Genomic DNA, 19,393 nt, shown 5'->3' on the forward strand with positions numbered 1-19,393 from the left:
CTTCGAAAACAAATTAAAATTACTATTGTGGCATAGCGGAAATGAATCCGACTAGGAACCATGAGGTTGTAGGTTCTATCCCTGGCCTTGCTCAGTGGGTTGAGGATCCAACATTGCTGTGAGCTGTAGTGTAGGTCACAGATGCAGCTTGGATGCTGCGTTGCTGTGGTGTAAACTGTCAGCTGTAGCTCCTCCAATTGGACCCCTAGCCTGGGAACCTCCATATGCTTTGGGTGTGGCCCTGAAAAGCTAAAAAAAGGTAGTGGAAAAGGAGTTCCTTGGTAGTTCAGCAAGTTAAGTATCCAGCATTGCCACTGCTTTGGTGTGGGTTGGATCCCTGGTCTGGGAACTTCAGTATGCTGTGAGTATGGCCAAAAAATAAAATAAAACTGGGAGTTCCCATTGTGGTTCAGTGGGTTAAGAACCCGACAAGTATCAGTGAGGATGTGAGTTCGATCCCTGGCCTTACTCAGTGGGTTAAGGATCTGGCATTGCCAAAAGCTGTGGTGTAGGTTTCAGATGTGGCTCAGATCCAGCATTGCTGTGGTGTAGGCTGGCAGCTGCAGCTCTGATCGACTTCTAGCTTGGGAACGTCCATATGCGGCAGGTGCAGACCTAAAAATAAAGAAATAAAACTGCAAAAGAACAATTATAGAGATGTACCATAGTTTACTTAATTCTTTTCTCTTTTTGAACATTTGGATTGTTTTTTCTTTTTTCTATTTGGTTTTGCTCTTTTATGTTGCAGGCTTTCCTCAAATGTCTTGTTAATCTTGTCCATTCATTTATTTATGAGGCAATTACAAGTCGATTAGGCATTCTGTGTGCAGGGCTTTTCCGTGGGGTGATTGGGTGAAGCATTTCTTTGGAGTCTCCTCGAGCATCAGTATCAGTAATTTTTTCCTCTTGGGGCTGCTCAGTTTTTCCAGAGGCAAATTCTCCACCGTGCTGCCTGCGGGGTCAGTGCCAGGCTCCCAGGTATCTTGTCATCTAAAAAAATAATAACAACCTTGAAAAATACTGTTCTTTCCTTCATCTTTCCTCATCTCTGATGAGGTCTTTTGTTGTGATCTTATCTCCACTTTCCAAAAGTGTAGTTTCTGCTCTTCTCGGTGCACGGTTGAATGACAGAAAATCCTGTGACTCTGAACATGTCTTGAGGGGGATGGTCAAATGAGAGTGTTCAGTGCGGTCTTGATGGGCCCTGGCTGCTGCTTGGTTTGAGCTGTCTCTTTGGAGCTCCGACTTGTCTTGGATGCTACAGTGTCCACTCTTGACATTCGACCCTCAAAGTAACACACGCCATGATGGCAGGGCTTATATTTCACCTGGCCAAATGGATAAGACAAAACCTTCTGGTTATAAAGTTCCTTGTCATACCTTAAATCTGCAGCTCGTTTGTGTTTGGTTATATTAACTGGTTTATACTAGAGCGTGTCATTGTGGGGGAATCATTTTTTTTTTCCCCCTGGGTTTGCTTCTGTACAAGCTTGGGAACATTTGATTCCCACCAGGTGAATTCCTGCAAATGCCAGATCTAGAATCTTTGATCTCGACACAAATATTGTTTCTGTGACTTTTGGCTTTTCTTTTGCTGGGATTTTTTTTCCTGCCTAGAGGACACCCAGAATAGATCCAGATTTTATCCCTCCAAGGTGACTGGGAGCACAGCAGGGGTGGGGTGGCCTTGCATCAGCTGGTTTTTGCTCTAAGTGCCTCTGAGTTGCACATGGGGTTTGGGAGAAAGGTATGTCCCAACAAAGGGGGGAAGCATGACTGAGCGAGAAGGAGGAGGACACATACATTTGAGAGAGTTTCGGGGGTCCCAGGAATAATGACTAGATGCACGCGGCTCGATCACAAAAAGTCATGAAACACTGAGGTGTGAGGTGACGATAGTTCTAAACAGTTCCCTTTTTTTTTCTGCTCGCCCCTCACTGTTTTAGAAAGGAAATGTCTTCAGAGAAATAAAGATCTGGACTTTGCTGGGGCGGGGGGGCGACCCTTCCTGCAGGGTCCCGTGGGACTAATGAAGTTAAACTAGGGCAGTTTTTTTTTTTTTTTTTTTTTTTTTTTTTTTTTTTTGTCTTTTTGCTATTTCTTGGGCCGCTCCTGCGGCATATGGAGGTTCCCAGGCTAGGGGTCTAATCGGAGCTGTAGCCACTGACCTACGCCAGAGCCACAGCAACGCGGGATCCGAGCTGCGTCTGCAACCTACACCACAGCTCACGGCAACGCCGGATCCTTAACCCGCTGAGCAAGGGCAGGGATCGAACCCGCAACCTCATGGTTCCTAGTCAGATTCGTTAACCACTGCGCCACGACGGGAACTCCAAACTAGGGCAGTTTTGATGGAGCTCAGCTCGGTGGGTCCTGAGGACTCCCCCCACGCCCCCCCAGTCCCGTTCCAGGAAAGAGTAGTTAGGATGGCGAGTTCTACTTCTGTGACTTAAACAATGGATAATGGAATGGCCAGAGGGGCTGGGGGTTAATGAGCTGGTTTCTGTGTTAACCAGTGCTCCCTGGGTTTCCTGCTGCCTTCCAGGTAGGAGAGGGGATGCAGAGGCGGTCGGCAGATAGCTGAGCCCCGACTCATGGGACGAATGGCAGCGTTAGTCAGCCCGAGCCTTTGCTTTAGGGGAAAGGGCGAGGCCGTTCCCGGATCAGAGTGTGAGCCACGTTGGCACAGACCAGAGGGCAAAGAAGGGAAAGAACTCGCGTTTTCTCTGAATCGCTGCCAGGCTCCTGGAGAAAAAGAAGAGTGAATGAGAGACGGAATGCAGAGGTGGTCAGAACCAGAGACCTTCCAGCCATTCTGATTGCACATTATAAAGTTTCAGTATATACAGTCCTCTCCTTCAGGGGACACTCGCCCAGCTCCCTCCTCCTTCCACTGGTTTTAAGCCCCTGCTCTTCTTACCCAGCAGTCTGTTGACCAGTGTTTCCAAAAACCACTGTCCTTAGGTTTGTCTTTTTTTTTTTTTCTAATTATGATGCTTGCTTTGTGATGGGGTCTGGAATGGAATCCACAGCATCTCCAAGCTGGGCCTGTTACGTACATGTCGTAAAATGACACGCACACAAAGGTAACGTCCATCACCGCACATAGTTACACTTCTTTTTTTAAATTTTCATTTTTTATTATGGTCGATTGACAGTGTTCTGCCAATATCTGCTGTATAGCCACGTGAGCCAGTTTTAAGTGTATATATGTTCTGTTTCTCACGCTGTGCTCCTTCCTGCTCCATCGCACGTGCTTGGATCTAGCTCCCCGTGCTCTCGAGCACCAGCCCACCGCCCCTCCTCTCCAGACCTAACAGCCTTCATCTTCTAACCCCAGAGGTGTCTTCGTCACCTGTTGCCCAAGTGAAGGATTTGAGCCCGCACTTAGCACAGCGCCAGGCCCAGTCAGCGCTGTGTAAATACCTGTGTGTTTGAACGTCACTCAGAGAGGTTCATTAGCTTGTCTCAATACTGGAAATTCTGCCGAGGTTGTTGAGGTTGGGTTGGGTTTCAGTCTGATCTAGGAGCTGTTAGAAGTAATCTGGAATCCCATTTCTTCCTGCTCTGCCTTTCTGACGTGTCTCCTTGGTCTTAAGGCTGGTGACTCCCTCAGGGCTGCACGTTGGCTCTCGGCGACATTGCAGGCCTTGTCCTTGCTGGACCGCGTGTGCCCCTGTTAGGGGAAGGGAATGGGACGGGAGAGGGGAGTGTGTTAGGAGAGCCCCGTGCTTTTAACTGATGAAGCCACTTCAGAGCCAGTGCCAGCGGCCAAGGGATGCCATTTGCCACTGGCTGAGTCCTGGATTCCTTGAATCAGTCTCAGTGAGGAAGAGCATTGGGGGACCTGGATTGGCTTAGGTTAGATTGGGCTCACCCTGGAGCTGGTAAGGGGTGAGTTTCCCCTGACGTGTGTGGACTAGAGGAAGAAGGAATCTGGGCTATTTAACTGGAAATCTGACTGTCGCAGAGGGGGATGTGCTTGCTGTGTGGGCAGCCAGCACAATTCACTAGTTTTTTTTTTGGGGGGGCCGCACCCCTGGCATATGGAAGTTCCCAGGCCGGGGATTGAAAACGAGCTGCAGCTGTGTCTTATACCACAGCTGTGGCAATGCCGGATCTTTAACTTGTGCCACAGTGGGAACTCGAGCAAAGTCCACTCTTGAACCAGACTTTCTGGGGAAGCTTAATCGATGGCTGTTCCGGTCTTCTTGTATACGCACATAGGAATTTATTGATTGCAATGTTATGAAAAGAATTAGTGGTGAAATTAATAAATTTTGAGCATGACTCTTCCCTCTAATAACTTACTCAAATAGGTGAACAGTTAAGTATCCGTACAGGAGAGGGGGTGACAATACAAATGTCATCCAGGGTCTGTGCCCTTGGCATAACCCCGTAATGCTTTTCATCTGGAAGTCATTGTGTCAGGCACTGCGGGGGCAGCAGAGATGATGGAAGGAGAAGCTAGCCCTCCAGACTTGGGGCCCGATCAGGAGAATGGTTAAAAGCCTCTGGGGGCTGGGATGAAATGGCCTCCCTCACAGAAGCGAAGCACCCAGAACAGGAAGCCCTAAAGCCAAGTGGGGTTCCTGGTGAACCTTCCAAAGTCCTGGGAGCCTGGAGGGTCAGGGTTGGTGCTCGGAATCCCCTGCAGACAGCTCTGTCCTTGGTGCAGTGACAGCTGCGCACACTGCTCAGCGGCTCAGAGCTGTGCGTCTGGGGAGACCACAGTTCCCCGGGCGGGACATTGGGGGGGCACCCCTTTGACTGGTCACCCAGTGCCGACCCCACTGTGGCTCAGCCCTGCTTAGTGGAGCATTTCTGGCAATTGGTGGGCCTCTGCTGATGGGATCCCATCATTACTGCTGTTAGACTTCCTGCCTTCCTCTTCGAGTGACGCAGTCACATTTGTGGACGTTTCAGAGAATTAAAAACCAAAATAATAATCAGCACACTCCCCGAGGGCCCTGCCCTGTGCCACGTGCTGGGCTAAACTCCAGGGTCAGGGCGATGATCCCAAACTGGCTTTGACTGCTGCTGTCACAGCCTGTGGTCTAGTGGGGGAGGCAGACAAAAGGCAAACAGGCACGGCAGGTCCTTGCTGGTTGCAAGGATGAGAAGGAAACGAAGTGGGCAGAGCCCAAGATGTGCCGGTGTCGGCCAGCTTTGAGGCAGTGTGAGAATGAGCTCCTGATGACACGTTTTTTTTTTCCTTAACGATGTCCACAGATTAAATGCAAATAACTTGTATTGTCTGTCCCCTAGGTGTGCTCTGCTGTCCCGATGAACCCAGGGAATCCTCCTCCGTATCCAGGCCCTGGTCCGTCGGCCCCGTACCCACCTTATCCACAACAACCCATGGGGCCGCAGGTCTACCCTCCAGGACCTGCGGGGGGGCCCTACCCACCACCTCCTCAGGGGTACCCCTACCAGGGCTACCCCCAGTACGGCTGGCAGGGCGGACCTCAGGAGCCTCCTAAAACCACAGGTACCGTAAAATGAACGAGACGTGCGTACAGTCGGCCCTTCGTATCCGTGGAATCCGCACCCATGGGATCCACACCTGCAGATTCAACCAACCGCCGGATTGAAAATATTTGGGGGAGAGAAAATTCCAGAAAGCAAAACTTGAATTTGCCGCACTCCAGAAACTACTTGTATAACCTTCATGTTGTTTTTACAACTATTTAAATAACATTTACCTTGTATTAGGTCTGACAGGTAATCTAGAGATGATTTAAAGTATCCCGGAGGATGTGCGTGGGTTGTGTGCAGAGACCTTTCACAGGAGGTGTTTGTGTGTAAGGGACCTGAGCATCCCCAGGTCTTGGTATCACATGGGTCCTGAAATCAGTTGTCCCGGATACCGAGGGACGACTGTGTGTGTGTGTGTGTGTGTGTGTGTCTGTACACTTGGGCACATGCTTGTGTGCAGTCCCACGTTACCGAGGGAAATGTTGGCATGTTTCCTTTGGCAGAAAAGAAACTCTGGCCTTTGTGTGCTGTGGTTGACATTCCTAAGCGTGACAGCTTGCGGTGGCTTCTGACTCCTGAGGAGGACTTCGCGCTCCGGGGAGTTGCGTCAGTTCTCCCCCTTCCGCCATGTCCTTGTCCCCTCTGGGCCGATGACTTCCTGGCCAACACGTTCGCGGAGGGCGGCTCCTCGAGCTGGTGGCTGGGGGCGGCGGGGTAGAACCAGTTGGATTCTTGCTCTGGTGGCCCTTTGTTTTGTTTTTCATGTTTAGCCTGTTGGGATTATTGTGCCTCTCGGCTGGTTGACCCTCAAGTCATCCGCTTGCCCCCGCGGTTGGGGTTGGTTTCCTTTACTAAGATGTTTTCGTCCTTCTGTTTGACCTGCTAACCGAGTCGTCAGCAGGCTTCTGAGTGCTCCTCGTGTGCCAGGACACTGCTGCTCAAAGCCTTCTCTGCAGACAAGTGCCAGTCCATAAACGGCCATCAGGCTGCAGTGAGATAAATACCCAAAGCGGGAGTAAATGCTTTAAATCTTGTAGGGCAATTTGTCATTGCTGTGACATTCAAGCAGGTCATCTTGCATTTTACAAAGACTATCAGGCAAGACAGGTTAGGAAGGAAACATCTTGAGAAGCACTGTGCTGGGGGGCTTGGTGAGTATTAAGATTGTTGTGTAACCTTTGAGTGTGCAGCATAGTTGCTCCATTATAGAGCCTGCAGCTTTTGAAAGTAGCTGCTTCTTACCGAGTGCTTATTGTGTGCCTGATGCTCTCGGAAGAGTTTTATCGTTTTTTGCCTTTTTTTTTTTTTTTTTTTGCCTTTTCTAGGACCACTCTCTCGGCGTATGGAGGTTCCCAGGCTAAGGGTCTAATCGGATCTGTAGCTGCCGGCATACACCAGAGCCACAGCAAAGCGGGATCCAAGCCACATCTGTAACCTACACCACAGCTCACGGCAATGCCGGATCCTTAACCCACTCAGTGAGGCCAGGGATCGAACCTGCAACCTCATGGTTCCTAGTCAGATTCGTTAACCACTGAGCCACGACGGGAACTCCTCCTAAGAACTTGACACGCACTCAGAGTTGATCCTTGCAACACTCCTCCGAGGTTATTCCCATCTTACCGTGAAGTCACTGAGGCGCAGAGAGGAGCAATGACTTGCCCACAGTCGCCTCGCCGGAAGTGGCAGACCCCAGATTCGAAGCCTCAGAGTTCGACTGTAGGCCGCACCTGTATCTCTGAGCGGACACATTCATCTGAGTTGAGGGCCTCAGGCCACCTGGGAGATTTCCCTCCAGTTTAACTCTTTGGTAACCAAAAGTAGTGACACAAGCAACAGTTGATTTCATTCCGGATTTGGGGGTTCTTTAGAAGGGGGGGTGCCAAGGAAGAACAGTAGGCTTGAGAGGACTTTGGCATTCAGTTTGGGAAAGACGATACTTTTATGCTATCAAGTCAGAGGCTGTGTTAAGATTGAAGAGATTCGAGAACCTCTAAAAGATTTAGTTGATCTTGAAGGAAAACTGGTCCCATCCAAGCTTCTGTTTTGTCGTGAGTTGTTAGAACACACGCTCCGACCAGGGTACGCAGAGTCTGGCATCTAGGTCTCTGACGTCATGGGGGATCTCCTGAAAATAAAGCTCAGGTTTTGGGGTTTTCTCTTTCAAAACAAGGTCACCCTGTGATGAATGAAAGAAGAGAGCCCGGAAAGACCACATAATGGGAGTTCCCATCGTGGCTCAGTGGGTAAGGAACCCGACTGGCATCCATGAGGACATGGGTTCCATCCCTGGCCTCGCTCAATGGGTTGAGGATCTGGCGTTGCCGTGAGCTGTGGTGTGGGTCACAGATGCGGCTCAGATCCTGAGTTGCTGTGGCTGTGGTGTAGACCAGCAACTACAGCTCCAATTCGACCCCCAGCCTGGGAACCTCCATATACTATGGCTGGTGTGGTCGTAAAACACAAAAAGACAAAAAAAAAATAAATAAATAAATAAAAGGGAAAGAAAGAAAAGACCACATAATGTATGATTCCATTCACGTGCAATTCAAGGCCAAGCCAAACTCATCTACAGCGATGGAGACAAAAATAGCAGTTCTCCTGGCAATGGAGTTGGGGCTGGGGTGGGGTTTCTTTTTGATTGGAAAGGGCATGGGGAACCTTCTGGAGTAACAGAAATATTCTTTTATTTTAACCTGGGTATAAACTTTTTTCAGGCTGCACACTTAACCTCTGTGCCCTTTAGTATGTGCCGTATGTTACTATAAGAAGAAAAAAAGTCAGCCCAGTGTTTGTGTTAGCCAGCGGACCCAGCCAGGGCCTCCCTGGGTCGTGTTTTGCACCCAGAGCCCTCCTGGTCTATACCAGGTAGGCCGTTTCCAGGTGTGTATTGTTCGTATTGACTGTAACCAGCAGTCACTGGATTCGGAACTTTATAGAGCTTGTCTAAAATAAGTGCTTCCTGGGCTCAGTGGACCTTGTCCCCTCCTGCAGAAAATCCTCTGGGTTTGGGCCTCTTAACTTGGTGGAATTTAAGTATGATGTCAGCGTTTTTGAGGAAAAAATAATCTCAATTCTTTTTAGGATTAGAGGCTCTCTTAGTTCAGGGTTATCATGATTTCATAAAGGCAGTTGAAAACCGTTTTGCATCCTTTTCTGTAGAATTTCTCTCTGTCATCAACCTGTTGCTGATTGTCCAGATTGGTTCTGCACCAGACTCGGCAGGTGATGCCAGGTGGTCGAGTGCTTCTCTCGACCTGGGGTCCAGGTTCTGTGACCGGGACCCTCTGACCCCCTCACTCAGGGACGCACCTTTTAGGGACGCGCTTCAATTCTTTCTCTTCGTCTTGCTCCTGGGAATCGGTCTTGGGGCCTGTTTTCTACACATGTGTCTCTGGGTTCTCTACAGGAATGGAGGGATTTTTTTCTCTAGCAGGACAATTTTAGATGTAGCTCCTACTGCACCAACCATCTCTCAGCTGAAGTTCACGTGTGTAGTCCTTTTTTTTTGGGCAGCCTAGGGAGGTTTCCAGGCTAGGGGTCCAATTGGAGCTGTAGCCACCGGCCTACACCACAGCCACAATAATGCAGGATCTGAGCTGCATCTTTGACCTACACCATAGCTCATGGCAAAGCCAGATCCTTAACCCATTGAGCGAGGCCAGGGATCAAACCCGCAACTTCATGCTTCCTAGTTGGATTTGTTTCCACTGCGCCATGACGGGAACTCTTGTAGTCTATTTTTTAACAGGCGCCTAAGTGGAAATTGTTTCCACCTAGCTATTACCTATCCTTAATTGGCAGCTGGTGATCAGTAGTAAAGTTGTGTTGAGTGGACAGGCGGGCAGTAGATGGCCAATCCAAGCAGAACCTTCTTTGATAGTCTGTTTATAGTTTAGATTTCATTTTTTTGTTTGTTTTGTCCTTTTAGGGCCGCACACGCGGCACATGAAGGTTCCCAGGCTAAGGGTCCAATCGGAGCTGTAGCTGCCAACCTACACCAGAGCCACAGCAATGCCAGATCCAAGCCGCGTCTGTGATCTACACCACAGCTCATGGCAACACCCGGACCCTTAACCCACCGAGCAAGCCAGGGATCGAACCCGCGACCTCATGGTTCCTAGTCGGATTCGTTTCCGCTGCGCCATGACGGGAACTCCCAGATTTCCTTTTTCTGAAATTTTATTTTATTTTGAGCCTCTGTTTTCTCAGGAAACCATGTGATGGGAAGCAGCAGGTGCTGGTGGGGGTGAGCCCTCCCGGAGAGCAGTATGTCAGGGTCTCCAGGGGCGATTTGTAGTAATAATAATAATAACTGTAGCAGCTGGTATTTCCTGAGCATCACACCTGGCGTTAGCATCACATAATCTAGACGATGACCCTGCAGCACCAGTCCATTGTCGCAGCGGTGGCATCTGAGGCTCAGAGAGGTTGCGTTTCAGTTACCTGTTGTTAGAACATCAGCCCCAAACGCAGGGCCTTAAGTCAACAGTGGTTTGTTATTTCTCCTGATTCTGGAAGTTGCCTTTATGGGTTTTCCCCAGGGGTCACTTGCACACCTTAATCCAGCTGTCAACTGGCTGGGGCCACAGTGTCCCAAGGTGGTCTGACTCACCTGATAACGAGCTTCCAAGAGAGCGAAAGCAGAAGCTGCCAAGCTTTTGTTGGTCAGGCCCAGAGGTGGCACCACATTACCTGCCGTGCACACGGCTGCCCAGGGCAGGACACCAGGCTGGCCAGATTCAACAGGAGGGGATTGAAATGCCAGCCCCCCACTCCCGCTTTTTTGGTGACAGCTTCATTGAGATACAGTTTATTTCTCCCCCGGTTACAGTGGGTTTTTTGTTTGTTTGTTTTAACCTTTTCTAGGGCCGTTCCTGTGGCATATGGAGTTCCCAGGCTAGGGGTCTAATTGGAGCTGTAGCCACCAGTCTACACCAGAGCCACAGCAACACGGGATCTGAGCCACGTCTGCAACCTACACCACAGCTCATGGCAGTGCCAGATGGGTAACCCACTGAGCAATGCCAGGGATCGAACCCGCAACCTCATGGCTCCTCATGGTTCCACGATGGGAAATCCTAAAGTGGCTTTTAATCCATTGGGTTTTCGTGTATTCACGGAGTCGTGTGACCGTCCCCCCTAATTCCAGAACATTTTCATCACCTCCGAAAGAAACCCTCTGTCTTTGCTCCTCGTTTCCTTCCCTCTCCTCCATTTATCTGCTTTCCGCCGCTGTGGATTATTCGCCTGTGCTGACCACGGCTCACACACAGAATCGTGTCGTACACGGTCTGTTACGACTGTTTTCTTTCACTTAGTACAACGTTTTCACGGTTCAGGCACGTGACGGCCAAGGTCAGTGCTTCGTTCCTTTGCATTTGCCAGACTGGGCTCGCTGCACGGATCGACCGTGCTTCCCTCATCCGTTCACTAGGGATGGACCTTTGCATTTCCGCTCCAGGGCTCTCGGGAATAAGACATGGTGGCCAGTGTAACCCCGGGTGTAACATCCCCTGCGTTTCACCAGGAGGGACAGCACGTTAAGAGGGAGTGGGAGGGATTATTAGTGGCCGTCTGGGCAGACAGTCCCCCACGCTCCACTCTTGAAACAATTCACCTCCCTCCCTCGTGCAAAATCCATCCACTGCCTTCTGGGACCGCCAGCTGTCTCATCCAGTCACTGCCTTGGCTTGATGTCACCATTGAGGGTGGCCTCACACCTACCAAGCTGCTCCCTTCACTCCCCACCCCATTCCCACCCTGCCCCACCCTATGCACGTCTGGAGAGCACACCACTATCACCTCCTCCGGGAAGCCCTCGTCCCCCGACCCACACCTCCAGTGGAATTTTCTAGTCCCAGGCACACCGCTTACGGACTTCTTCCAAAGCGTCTCCTCTTTCCAAATTCAGTTGGTTTCCGAGCTCTCTCTAGTTTACCTCTTTAATGTCTCACTTGCGTCCACCTTGCTTGTACTGTTGGAGTTTTGGCTGTCACCATTCGTGTTAGTCGAGACGCTGAAGGCTGCAAGGGTCAGCATCTCGCCCTTACGTATTAACCAAGAACAGGGTGTCACCAGAGACCTGAGGAAAGCCCCCCATGACAGATGGTGACCACAACAGATAGGAAAGAGGGACACTGAGAGAACCGAGGTGACGTAAGGCACAAAAACCCTACTGCAAATAAGGGGCGAAGTCTTCTGCTATTCTTAGCCACGCAGGAAGTTATAAGAGTAGGGTGCTGTATAAAAAGCAACTCAAGAAACAACAGCATTTAGGCAGGGAGCACGTGTCCACCCACCCATTCCCATAGCCAGGTTTTAGCAAACCAGAGCCGAAGGCTTCTTGCCCCAGGTGGAAGTTTGGTTATCTCCTGCTAAGCAGCAAACCACCCCAAATCTTGGAGTTTGAGATTCTGTATTTTGGGCAGGGTTTGGCAGGAAAGATTTGCCTCTGCCTCCTGGGGCTGGGACACAGATGACAACCTTTGTGCTGGGTTGAGTATGTGGACTTTGTCCCCTTGAATGAGACGTACGGACTTGCCTTCGTGGCCTTTATAATGGTCTGAAGGGGTGCTTTTGGTGGGGCAGATGCTCTGGAAGGAGGAGAGGGAGGGGGCGCGACGGCCCTCTGACTGCCGGGAGGGGTCAGGCGATGCTCACGCTGAGAAGCCGCTGTCCTCATGTCTGTCCATCCGGGCTGGGGCTTTTCCACTCTTACGGCCTTGCTCTGACCCTCCCACTTGCCCTAAAGGTTTAAGTTCAGTCATAGTCCGTCAGCTGCTTCAGTGAAACCTTGTACTTCTGCTTCATTATAACAAGAAACTCTTCTTTCAAATGCAAAAAAAAAAAAAAAAAACTGCCAGCTGGCCTCCCCGCAGCGTGACACCCTGGGCAGGTCTGGGCTCCTTCCCTGGCTGAGTACAAAAGTAGCAGCTGCCAGGCCTGCCCTGAACCAAAAAAAGAGAGAAACAAATAACTTCTATTTAACTTCTAATTTTGAAAAAAATTCAGACTTAGGAAAGCTGTGCTGAAATAGTGCAGATGACTCTGTATTGCTTTCACCCAGCTCTGCTCAGACCTGCACTGGTCTGGCGGCTGTTTCCCTTCCTCCCACTCCCTCGGGCCCTGCAGCCCCGGGGTGTCTCGCATAGGTGCAAGGGCAGGGGAATAGACTTTACTCTGGATGGGTGGGCAGCAGCATGGCCCGTGGGTGGGGGGGCTGCTACCCTGGGGCGGGGGCCGGGGGTGGGGGGCGCGATGGGTGCAGCATTCTAAGTAACAAAACTCCTTCAGGTTCTGGTGAATATGCCAGAGTAACAGAACTGTTGAAAGGGAAAATTAAACACAACCGTATCTGCAGTCTTTTATCAGAAAATAGGCCGTCTGGCTTGTTAAGGACCGCGCTGTGAAAGCGTCCCTCTGCCTTAGGAAAGAGGAGGGGTTTAAATTCTATCACCAAAATTCAAACGGCTCCCACCTCAGGTCATCCCAAGGGGGGGATAAGCACCCTCCAAGCCCGAGGCCGGCATCCCCCATCCACTCCGGCCCTTTCTGCTCGGCCCAGATGCGGCTGCAGGATCCTCCTACCGGGGGGCCCAGGCGGCTGCTCTGAACAAGGCTGGGATTGTGGGGCGAGGCCGTTCACCACTAGAGACACGGAAACTGCAGTACAGAGAGGTTTAGGGACCTGCCCAGGGTCCGTGAGTCCTGCCTGGGATGTAAGTCCTGATTCCAGGCTAAACGCCTCTCCTCCCCTCCGCGCTGGTTCCACAGCAGTCCTCAGACACTCAGCGGAGGGAGGCACCTTCGTTTCAGCTCCCCCCCACCCCCCACCCGGAGAACTGCCCCCCCAACCCTGACCCAACCAGCTAAACAAACACCAAAACCTGGAGGCTGTAGCTGGGCACCAGCTTCCTAGTAGGTGGGTGAAGTGGACCATGATAAAGTTGGATTCAAATCCCCTTTTTAACACTAGAACCCCGGCACCTTGCTTGTGAGTGTGCCCTGATCCTTTGAGCGTGCCCGCCTCCCCTCGTAAGCTTCACCAGGGTGATTTTTTTCTCTCCTGCGTCTCTGCTTCCACAGAACCGAGAACAGGGCTGACCCGTGGTGGGTGCTCGGTAAATGTTTGTTGGATGGCTGCAGATAGCACCTTTCGAAAGGTGCTGGTGAATTCCTGTTCCCTGTCTGGTCCGCTTTCCCCTCGCGACCCTTCCCTTGCTACTGAACTCTTGTGAGTGCAGCTCCTGGGGTTTTATTCATGTGCTCCTGGGTAAGGACTGAAAGCTGGCAATGCGTCGACGGGAAATAAACGAATTCTGTTTCATCAGAGTCCTTGGGACGCCCCCATGGAGCTCAGAAGGCCCGTTGGCCTTGGAACTGGGTTTCTTTTTTTTTTTTTTTCTTCTTTTTTCTTTTTGCCTGTCCTAGGGCCGCACCCGTGGCATATGGAGGTTCCCAGGCTAGGGGTCGAATTGGAGCTGTAGCCGCTGGCCTACGCCACAGCTCACAGCAACGCCGGGTCCTTAACCCACTGAGCAAGGCCAGGGATCGAACCCGCAACCTCATGATTCCTAGTCGGATTCGTTAACCACTGCGCCATGACGGGAACTCCGGAACTGGGTTTCTAAGCCTGTTAATCAAGACCTAAAAGTGACCCTGATCTTGTTCATCGTGATTGGAAGAAGCAAGAGGGGAGTGCTTGTGGCAGGAGAGCCCTCCCGGGTCCCTCCAACCAGCAAGATGCCGAGAGCCAGCAGCCTTTCTTCCATCCCCAGCTGAGCGCAGCTGGTAAGGTGGTGAGGTTCCCTGCTCGCTCCCTTTGCTGTCCGTCACTGCTCTGTCCCTCTGTCACTCAGCATTGGGGGTTGGGAGGGGCGACAAAAAAGGACTCTAATGGTCTGGCATCACTGGCTGATTGGCCTGAGGTCTGGAATTACAGCTTGGCTTGTTTGAGCCTCTTACACTTTTTTCATCAGAAACTCTGATCAGGCATTTTTATTGCCCTGGAAAGCCTTTGCAGCTTAGGTAAAGTCCAGCTCAGTACCTTCTTTCTTTGCCAGATATCACATGACAGAATGTCCCAGCACGGACGCCGCATGGTGCTCCCAAAAGTCGCAGAGGCTTAGGAATCCAGGTGGGGTTTCTCCAGTTTCCTGAGCTTCTGTTTCCTTATCTGTAAGCTGGGGATACAGGACTGTGGCGAAGCGTAAACCAAGTCCTACACCTCCCAGCACGTGGCAGCTTGACGGGCAGCGAGGAACCTGGGACGCTCCCTCGGCCCAGAGCACTTTTCTGAGTTTTTGCTTGTGGGTGGATGGGGTGGTGAAGACAGGAGCCCTCGGAGGGAGAGCTGCCCAGGTCACTCCTGATCCACCCTGAGGGGCCCCGAGGGCCTCCGGCAGCCGAGGATAGACAGCTCCAAAGCCCCGGCATGTGCTGGTCTCCCTCCTCCTGCTCTGCCTGCTGCCGTGTCCTTTCTCCCTGGACCCCCAGGTGGCTTCCATGTCACTCAGAGTAAAAGCCAGTCCTTACTGAGGCCAGCCAGGCCTTCCTGAGCAGGCTGTCCCCAAGACACGCTCCACCTTCACAGGCCGCCCTGTCCCCGTCCCCCGCCCCTTGGTATTTGCCGTTCCCTTCCCTCTGCCGTTCCCTTCCCTTCTCTCTGAAATCAGCGGGGCTTGTGGCCTCTCTTGCTTCTTGCTCAGCTGTCACCTGATCAGAGAGGCTTCCAGCCACCCTGCCCCGTCCCGTTTAGCGCAGCACCCTGCCTGGCGCTCTCCCTGCTCTGCGCACTTCTCTTTCCTTCCTAACACATGGGTCACGGGTTCCCCGGCTGCCTTCCCCTCCTGCAGGAATGTAAGCTCCTTGAAGGCAGGGACTTCATTTTTCAGGTTCATTACTCCCTTCCAAGTACTTGTGTCCCTCCCACCCCATCCTCTGCCTGTGCAGGCGTGGTTGCGGCATTCTCCCACCCCTCCAGCCCCACCCGGGGCTCCTCCCCACCCCTTCTCTGTACAGAGTCCTGGGAGTGACTCTAAGGAGCTGCTGCTGAGTTTTCGCTGTGGGTCAGGCCTGCAGCTGAACACTGTCCATCCTTCAGCGTTTGTTAGCGTGACAGCTCTGTGAGGTGGGTCCTCTTAAAGAGAGATTGGGGGAGTTCCCTAGTGCCTCAGTGGTTAAGGATCCGGCCTTGTCACTGTGGTGGCTCAGGTTACAGCTATGGCGTGGGTTCGATCCCTGGTCTGGGAACTTCCACATCCTGTGGGCGTGGCTGAAAAAAAAAGAGAGTTTGCCCAAGGTCTGAGCTAGGAATCGGAGAGCAAGCATTTTAACCCTTTGTCTGACCCGGGAGCCCCCTCTCTGTGATGACACTGCCCCAGAGGCTCCCCCACTGGGATGGGTGGCAGCGCCGGGGGCTCTGTTCCTTGCTGCTTTCCAGATCCATGCTTGGCCTGAGCTTCTTCCTTCTGGGCCTCCTGCTTTATCCTGATAGCTGCCTCATCATGGCCAGAGTTGACATACCTTATCCTCAGTTGATCTTTGTTCATTAATTCTTTTAAACCTCATCCTTCCTCTTGCAGCTCTGAGACATTCAATTGAACTCTCTAATGCTCAGCTGGCAGGTTCACGTGGAATTCCTTGGAAAAGTGCCCCTCGTGGGCCTGAGCCAACATCTTTAAGACTTTAGTCAGGCCTGTTGGAATTGAGAAACTTGTGAATCTGGTCACAGAGACTCTTTGTTGTGAAAAGAGAGACAAGAGACTCCATGGAGGGAGCTCCTTGGAGAGGGGGGAGGGAGAAGGAAGTGAACACGGAAGGAGTGTGGGTTGGAGACAGTATGATTCCCAGGGCTAGCACAGTGGCTGGTAATTAGTAGGGCTTCCAGAAAGATCTACTAAAATAATCAACCCCCAGGACTTACCCAGATAAATGCACAGAACCTGGGGGCAGATGGATGAGTTGCTCTGGTGTGATCCAGCCTAAACCCGCCCCTCATGGGCGGGCTGCCCATGGGGCCTCCTGCGATTTGTGGCTCTTGACAAGGGTTCTGACACCACCTGTTTCGCTCAACACTCGGGGGCTCTCCTGTCCCTTTCCCGGGAGGACAGGGACCTTGGTGGCTCATTGGGCTGAGAACTTGGTTGGAGGGGAAACTTGACCCTTGGTTTGGAGGGGAAACTGCTCCTCCTTGCTGTTTGCCGGGTTCTGGTGGCTTCAGTTTAGTTTAGGGGCTTTGCCCCTGGCTTGGGGTTTTGTGTGATAGGCCAGAGGTTCTGATTTATCTGATGATAAAGAGGTTTTGGGGAGTTCCTGTTATGACTCAGTGGAAACAAACCTGACTAGTATCCATGAGGAAGCAGGTTCAATATCTGGCCTCGCTCAGTGCGTTAAAGATCCAGCATGGCTGTGAGCTGCAGTGTAGGCCACAGACACGGCTCAGATCTGGTGTTGCAGTGGCTGTGGTATAGGCCAGCAGCTGTAGCTCCAATTCGACCCCTATCCTGGAACTTCCATAGGGCGGGTGCGGCCCTAAAAAGACCAAAAACAAGAGGTTTTGGTGGGAGCCTTCATCCACTGAGCAAGGCCAGGGATCGAAGCCTGGTCCTCATGGATAGTTAGGCGGGCTTGTTAACCATCGAGCCACAAGGGGAACTCCCAGATACACACATTCCTTTTTTTACATTATTTTCCATCCTGGTCTATTCCAGGAAGATTGGATGTAGCTCCCTGTGCTGTACAGAAGGACCTCATTGCTTATCCATTCTAAGTGTAATAGTTTGCATCTACTAACCCCAAACTCCCCGTCCATCCACTCCTTCCCCTTCCCCCTCCGACACCACAAGTCTGTTCTCCATGTCTGTGAGTCTGTATTTTGTAGACAGGTTCCTTCGTGCCATATTTTAAATTCCACATGTAAGTGATATCATATGGTATTTGTCTTTCTCTTTCTGACTTCATTTAGTATGAGAATCTGTGGTTGCATCCATGTTGCTGCACATGGCATTCATTTTTATGGCCGAGTAATATTCCATTGTATGTATTATGTACCACCATCAAAGACCCAGAATTGCCAAAGCAGTCCTGAGGGGGGAGGGAAAAGCGGGAGGCACAAGCCGTTAGACTCTGGGCTTGAGTTTGCAGAAAAGGCGAGTTGCACTGCTGTTCCCTCCCTCACGTCATTCATTTTTTGTCTGGGTTCTGAGCAAAATACTCCCTGTGGAGCGCTGGTCCAGTCCTGGCCTTCACAGATGTGTGTGAATTAGCAGAACCGAGATACGTGGCTTTGGGTCATTTCGCCTTCAGGAGTGCGAGGCCGCCCTGTTTCTCTGGTCTCTAAACATAGTGACAGCTCTCATAGAGTTGTTTTTTTTTTTTAATTTTCTACACATCGTCCAGATCCCCCATCATCTCACATCGTTTTTGTCTTCTGTCTCCTAGGCCGCCCTTGTTTACCTGCCCTCGTCCTTGGCACCTGGCTGCCGTTGCAGAGTAGCCTCCGCTGCATGTCCTGTTCGTAGCCTCCCTTACTTGTCGTGAGCCTCCCGAGGGGCGGGCTTCTCAGCCTCAGCACTGCTGACGTTTGGGCCGGATGATGGTGGCAGGGGCGGGGAGGAGCTGTGCTGCGCATTGTACGGTGTGGAGCAGCGTCCCTGGCCTCTCCCCACCGAATGCCAGCAGTATCTGCTCAATGATGACAGCCCCAAATGTTACCCAGACGTTACCAGATGTTCCCTGGGGCCCAGATGCCCTGCCTTTGAGAACCCCTGCTGTGGCGTCTTCCTAATGAAAGCTCTTGGCTGGGCTTTTGAGGCCAGTGGAGGAAAAGGCTTTCCTGATCAGCTTCAGCAGCAGCTGAAAACCACGTGCCCTTTCCTGGTGGCCTCCCAGGGAGCTGGCTTAGGCCTATGAAGCTATAAAGAGTTCCCTCTCTACCTCCGACTGGACCGAGAGGCTGTATTTCTGAGCCTCTCTGCCATCTGGGGCTGGAGAATTTGGGTTTTGGACACCAGCTCCTAGATGGAAACCAGCAGGACAGGAAGTTTGAGGTCATTGGTCCAGGTTTTTGAACTTTTAATATTGATTATTCACTGTTAAATAAAAGAGCTGAGCTCAGCGCTCTGAGGTGGGTCTCATCCTCCCACCGCAGAGATGAATGCGGAGGTGCTGGACGAGATTCAGACCCGCCGTCTAAGCCCAAGGCCTGCCCACTTACTGAGCACCTCGCGGGGTGCCTGGCCCTGGCCGTAGGAATCTGGCTTTGATTCCTGGGTGGGTGGTATGAACCCAGAGCTTACACGTGGGGACCCAGAGCCTGAAGTGCCTCCATGTGTCACGGGGCCTCCCATGTGCAAGTTTTTCTATCATTTGTCTTCCTTCTTTGGAATCTCACGGCTCCCTCATTCACCAGTAGTTCAGCGCCTTGTGTAATTCAGGGCCAAGCGCTAAGGGATGTTACTTTTTCCAATTAGATCTTGTTCAGGGCTAAGTGTTCATTATCTTAATGAACGCGTACGGTGGCCCTGGTGGTTTCTTGTCTCAGAGGTGAGGACGCAGATTCAGAGACGGGTCACCTGGCTAAAGTCCAAGAGCAGCTCGCTGAGCCGTGAGAGGACCCAGGTCTGTCTGCTTTCAAATTGTATTCCTAATTCTTTTGCTCATTTGCATTCCGTTAGGAAACAGCCTTGAAATGCTTGAAAATGCGCTACAGCCCGGGCTGTTGGTGCCGCAGAGCCATTCTCTCCAGGACACTCAGTTGCAACTCTTTTCCTTTCCTTTCACAAAAGTAGATGAGATTGGCCTTGAGGGAGTGGATCGGGCCCTTGGAGCAGTGCTGGCTCTTGTGCTGAGTATTTGTGACTCAGGCTTTAGGGTGACAGATGGGCTCAGCTGGGCCCAGTGCTCCGTCAAG

General features: G+C 51.6%; 2 protein-coding genes across 8 annotated transcripts in view; both read left to right on the top strand.

The window, feature by feature from the left end:
• The window catches only part of CYSTM1 (cysteine rich transmembrane module containing 1), a 65,208-nt gene that overhangs the window by 15,576 nt on the left and 30,239 nt on the right, over positions 1 to 19,393 (top strand). For 6 of the 7 annotated variants that reach the window (XM_013995214.2, XM_005661732.3, XM_013995215.2 and 3 more), the window contains exon 2: positions 5,269 to 5,491. In XM_013995214.2, the coding sequence (XP_013850668.1) occupies positions 5,287 to 5,491 (205 nt within the window). In that variant the 5' untranslated portion in view covers positions 5,269 to 5,286. Of the gene's footprint in view, positions 1 to 3,061; positions 3,087 to 5,268; positions 5,492 to 19,393 lie in introns of those variants that run through there. The other variant, XM_013995212.2, reaches the window with a different exon arrangement.
• Positions 10,435 to 12,360, top strand: LOC106509580. Its single transcript, XM_013995208.2, has one exon. The coding sequence runs from the start codon at positions 10,961 to 10,963 to the stop codon at positions 11,591 to 11,593; it is 633 nt and encodes a 210-aa protein (XP_013850662.1). The 5' UTR covers positions 10,435 to 10,960; the 3' UTR covers positions 11,594 to 12,360.

Source organism: Sus scrofa, chromosome 2 (assembly GCF_000003025.6).
Source record: "Sus scrofa isolate TJ Tabasco breed Duroc chromosome 2, Sscrofa11.1, whole genome shotgun sequence".
NCBI classification, from domain to species: domain Eukaryota; kingdom Metazoa; phylum Chordata; class Mammalia; order Artiodactyla; family Suidae; genus Sus; species Sus scrofa.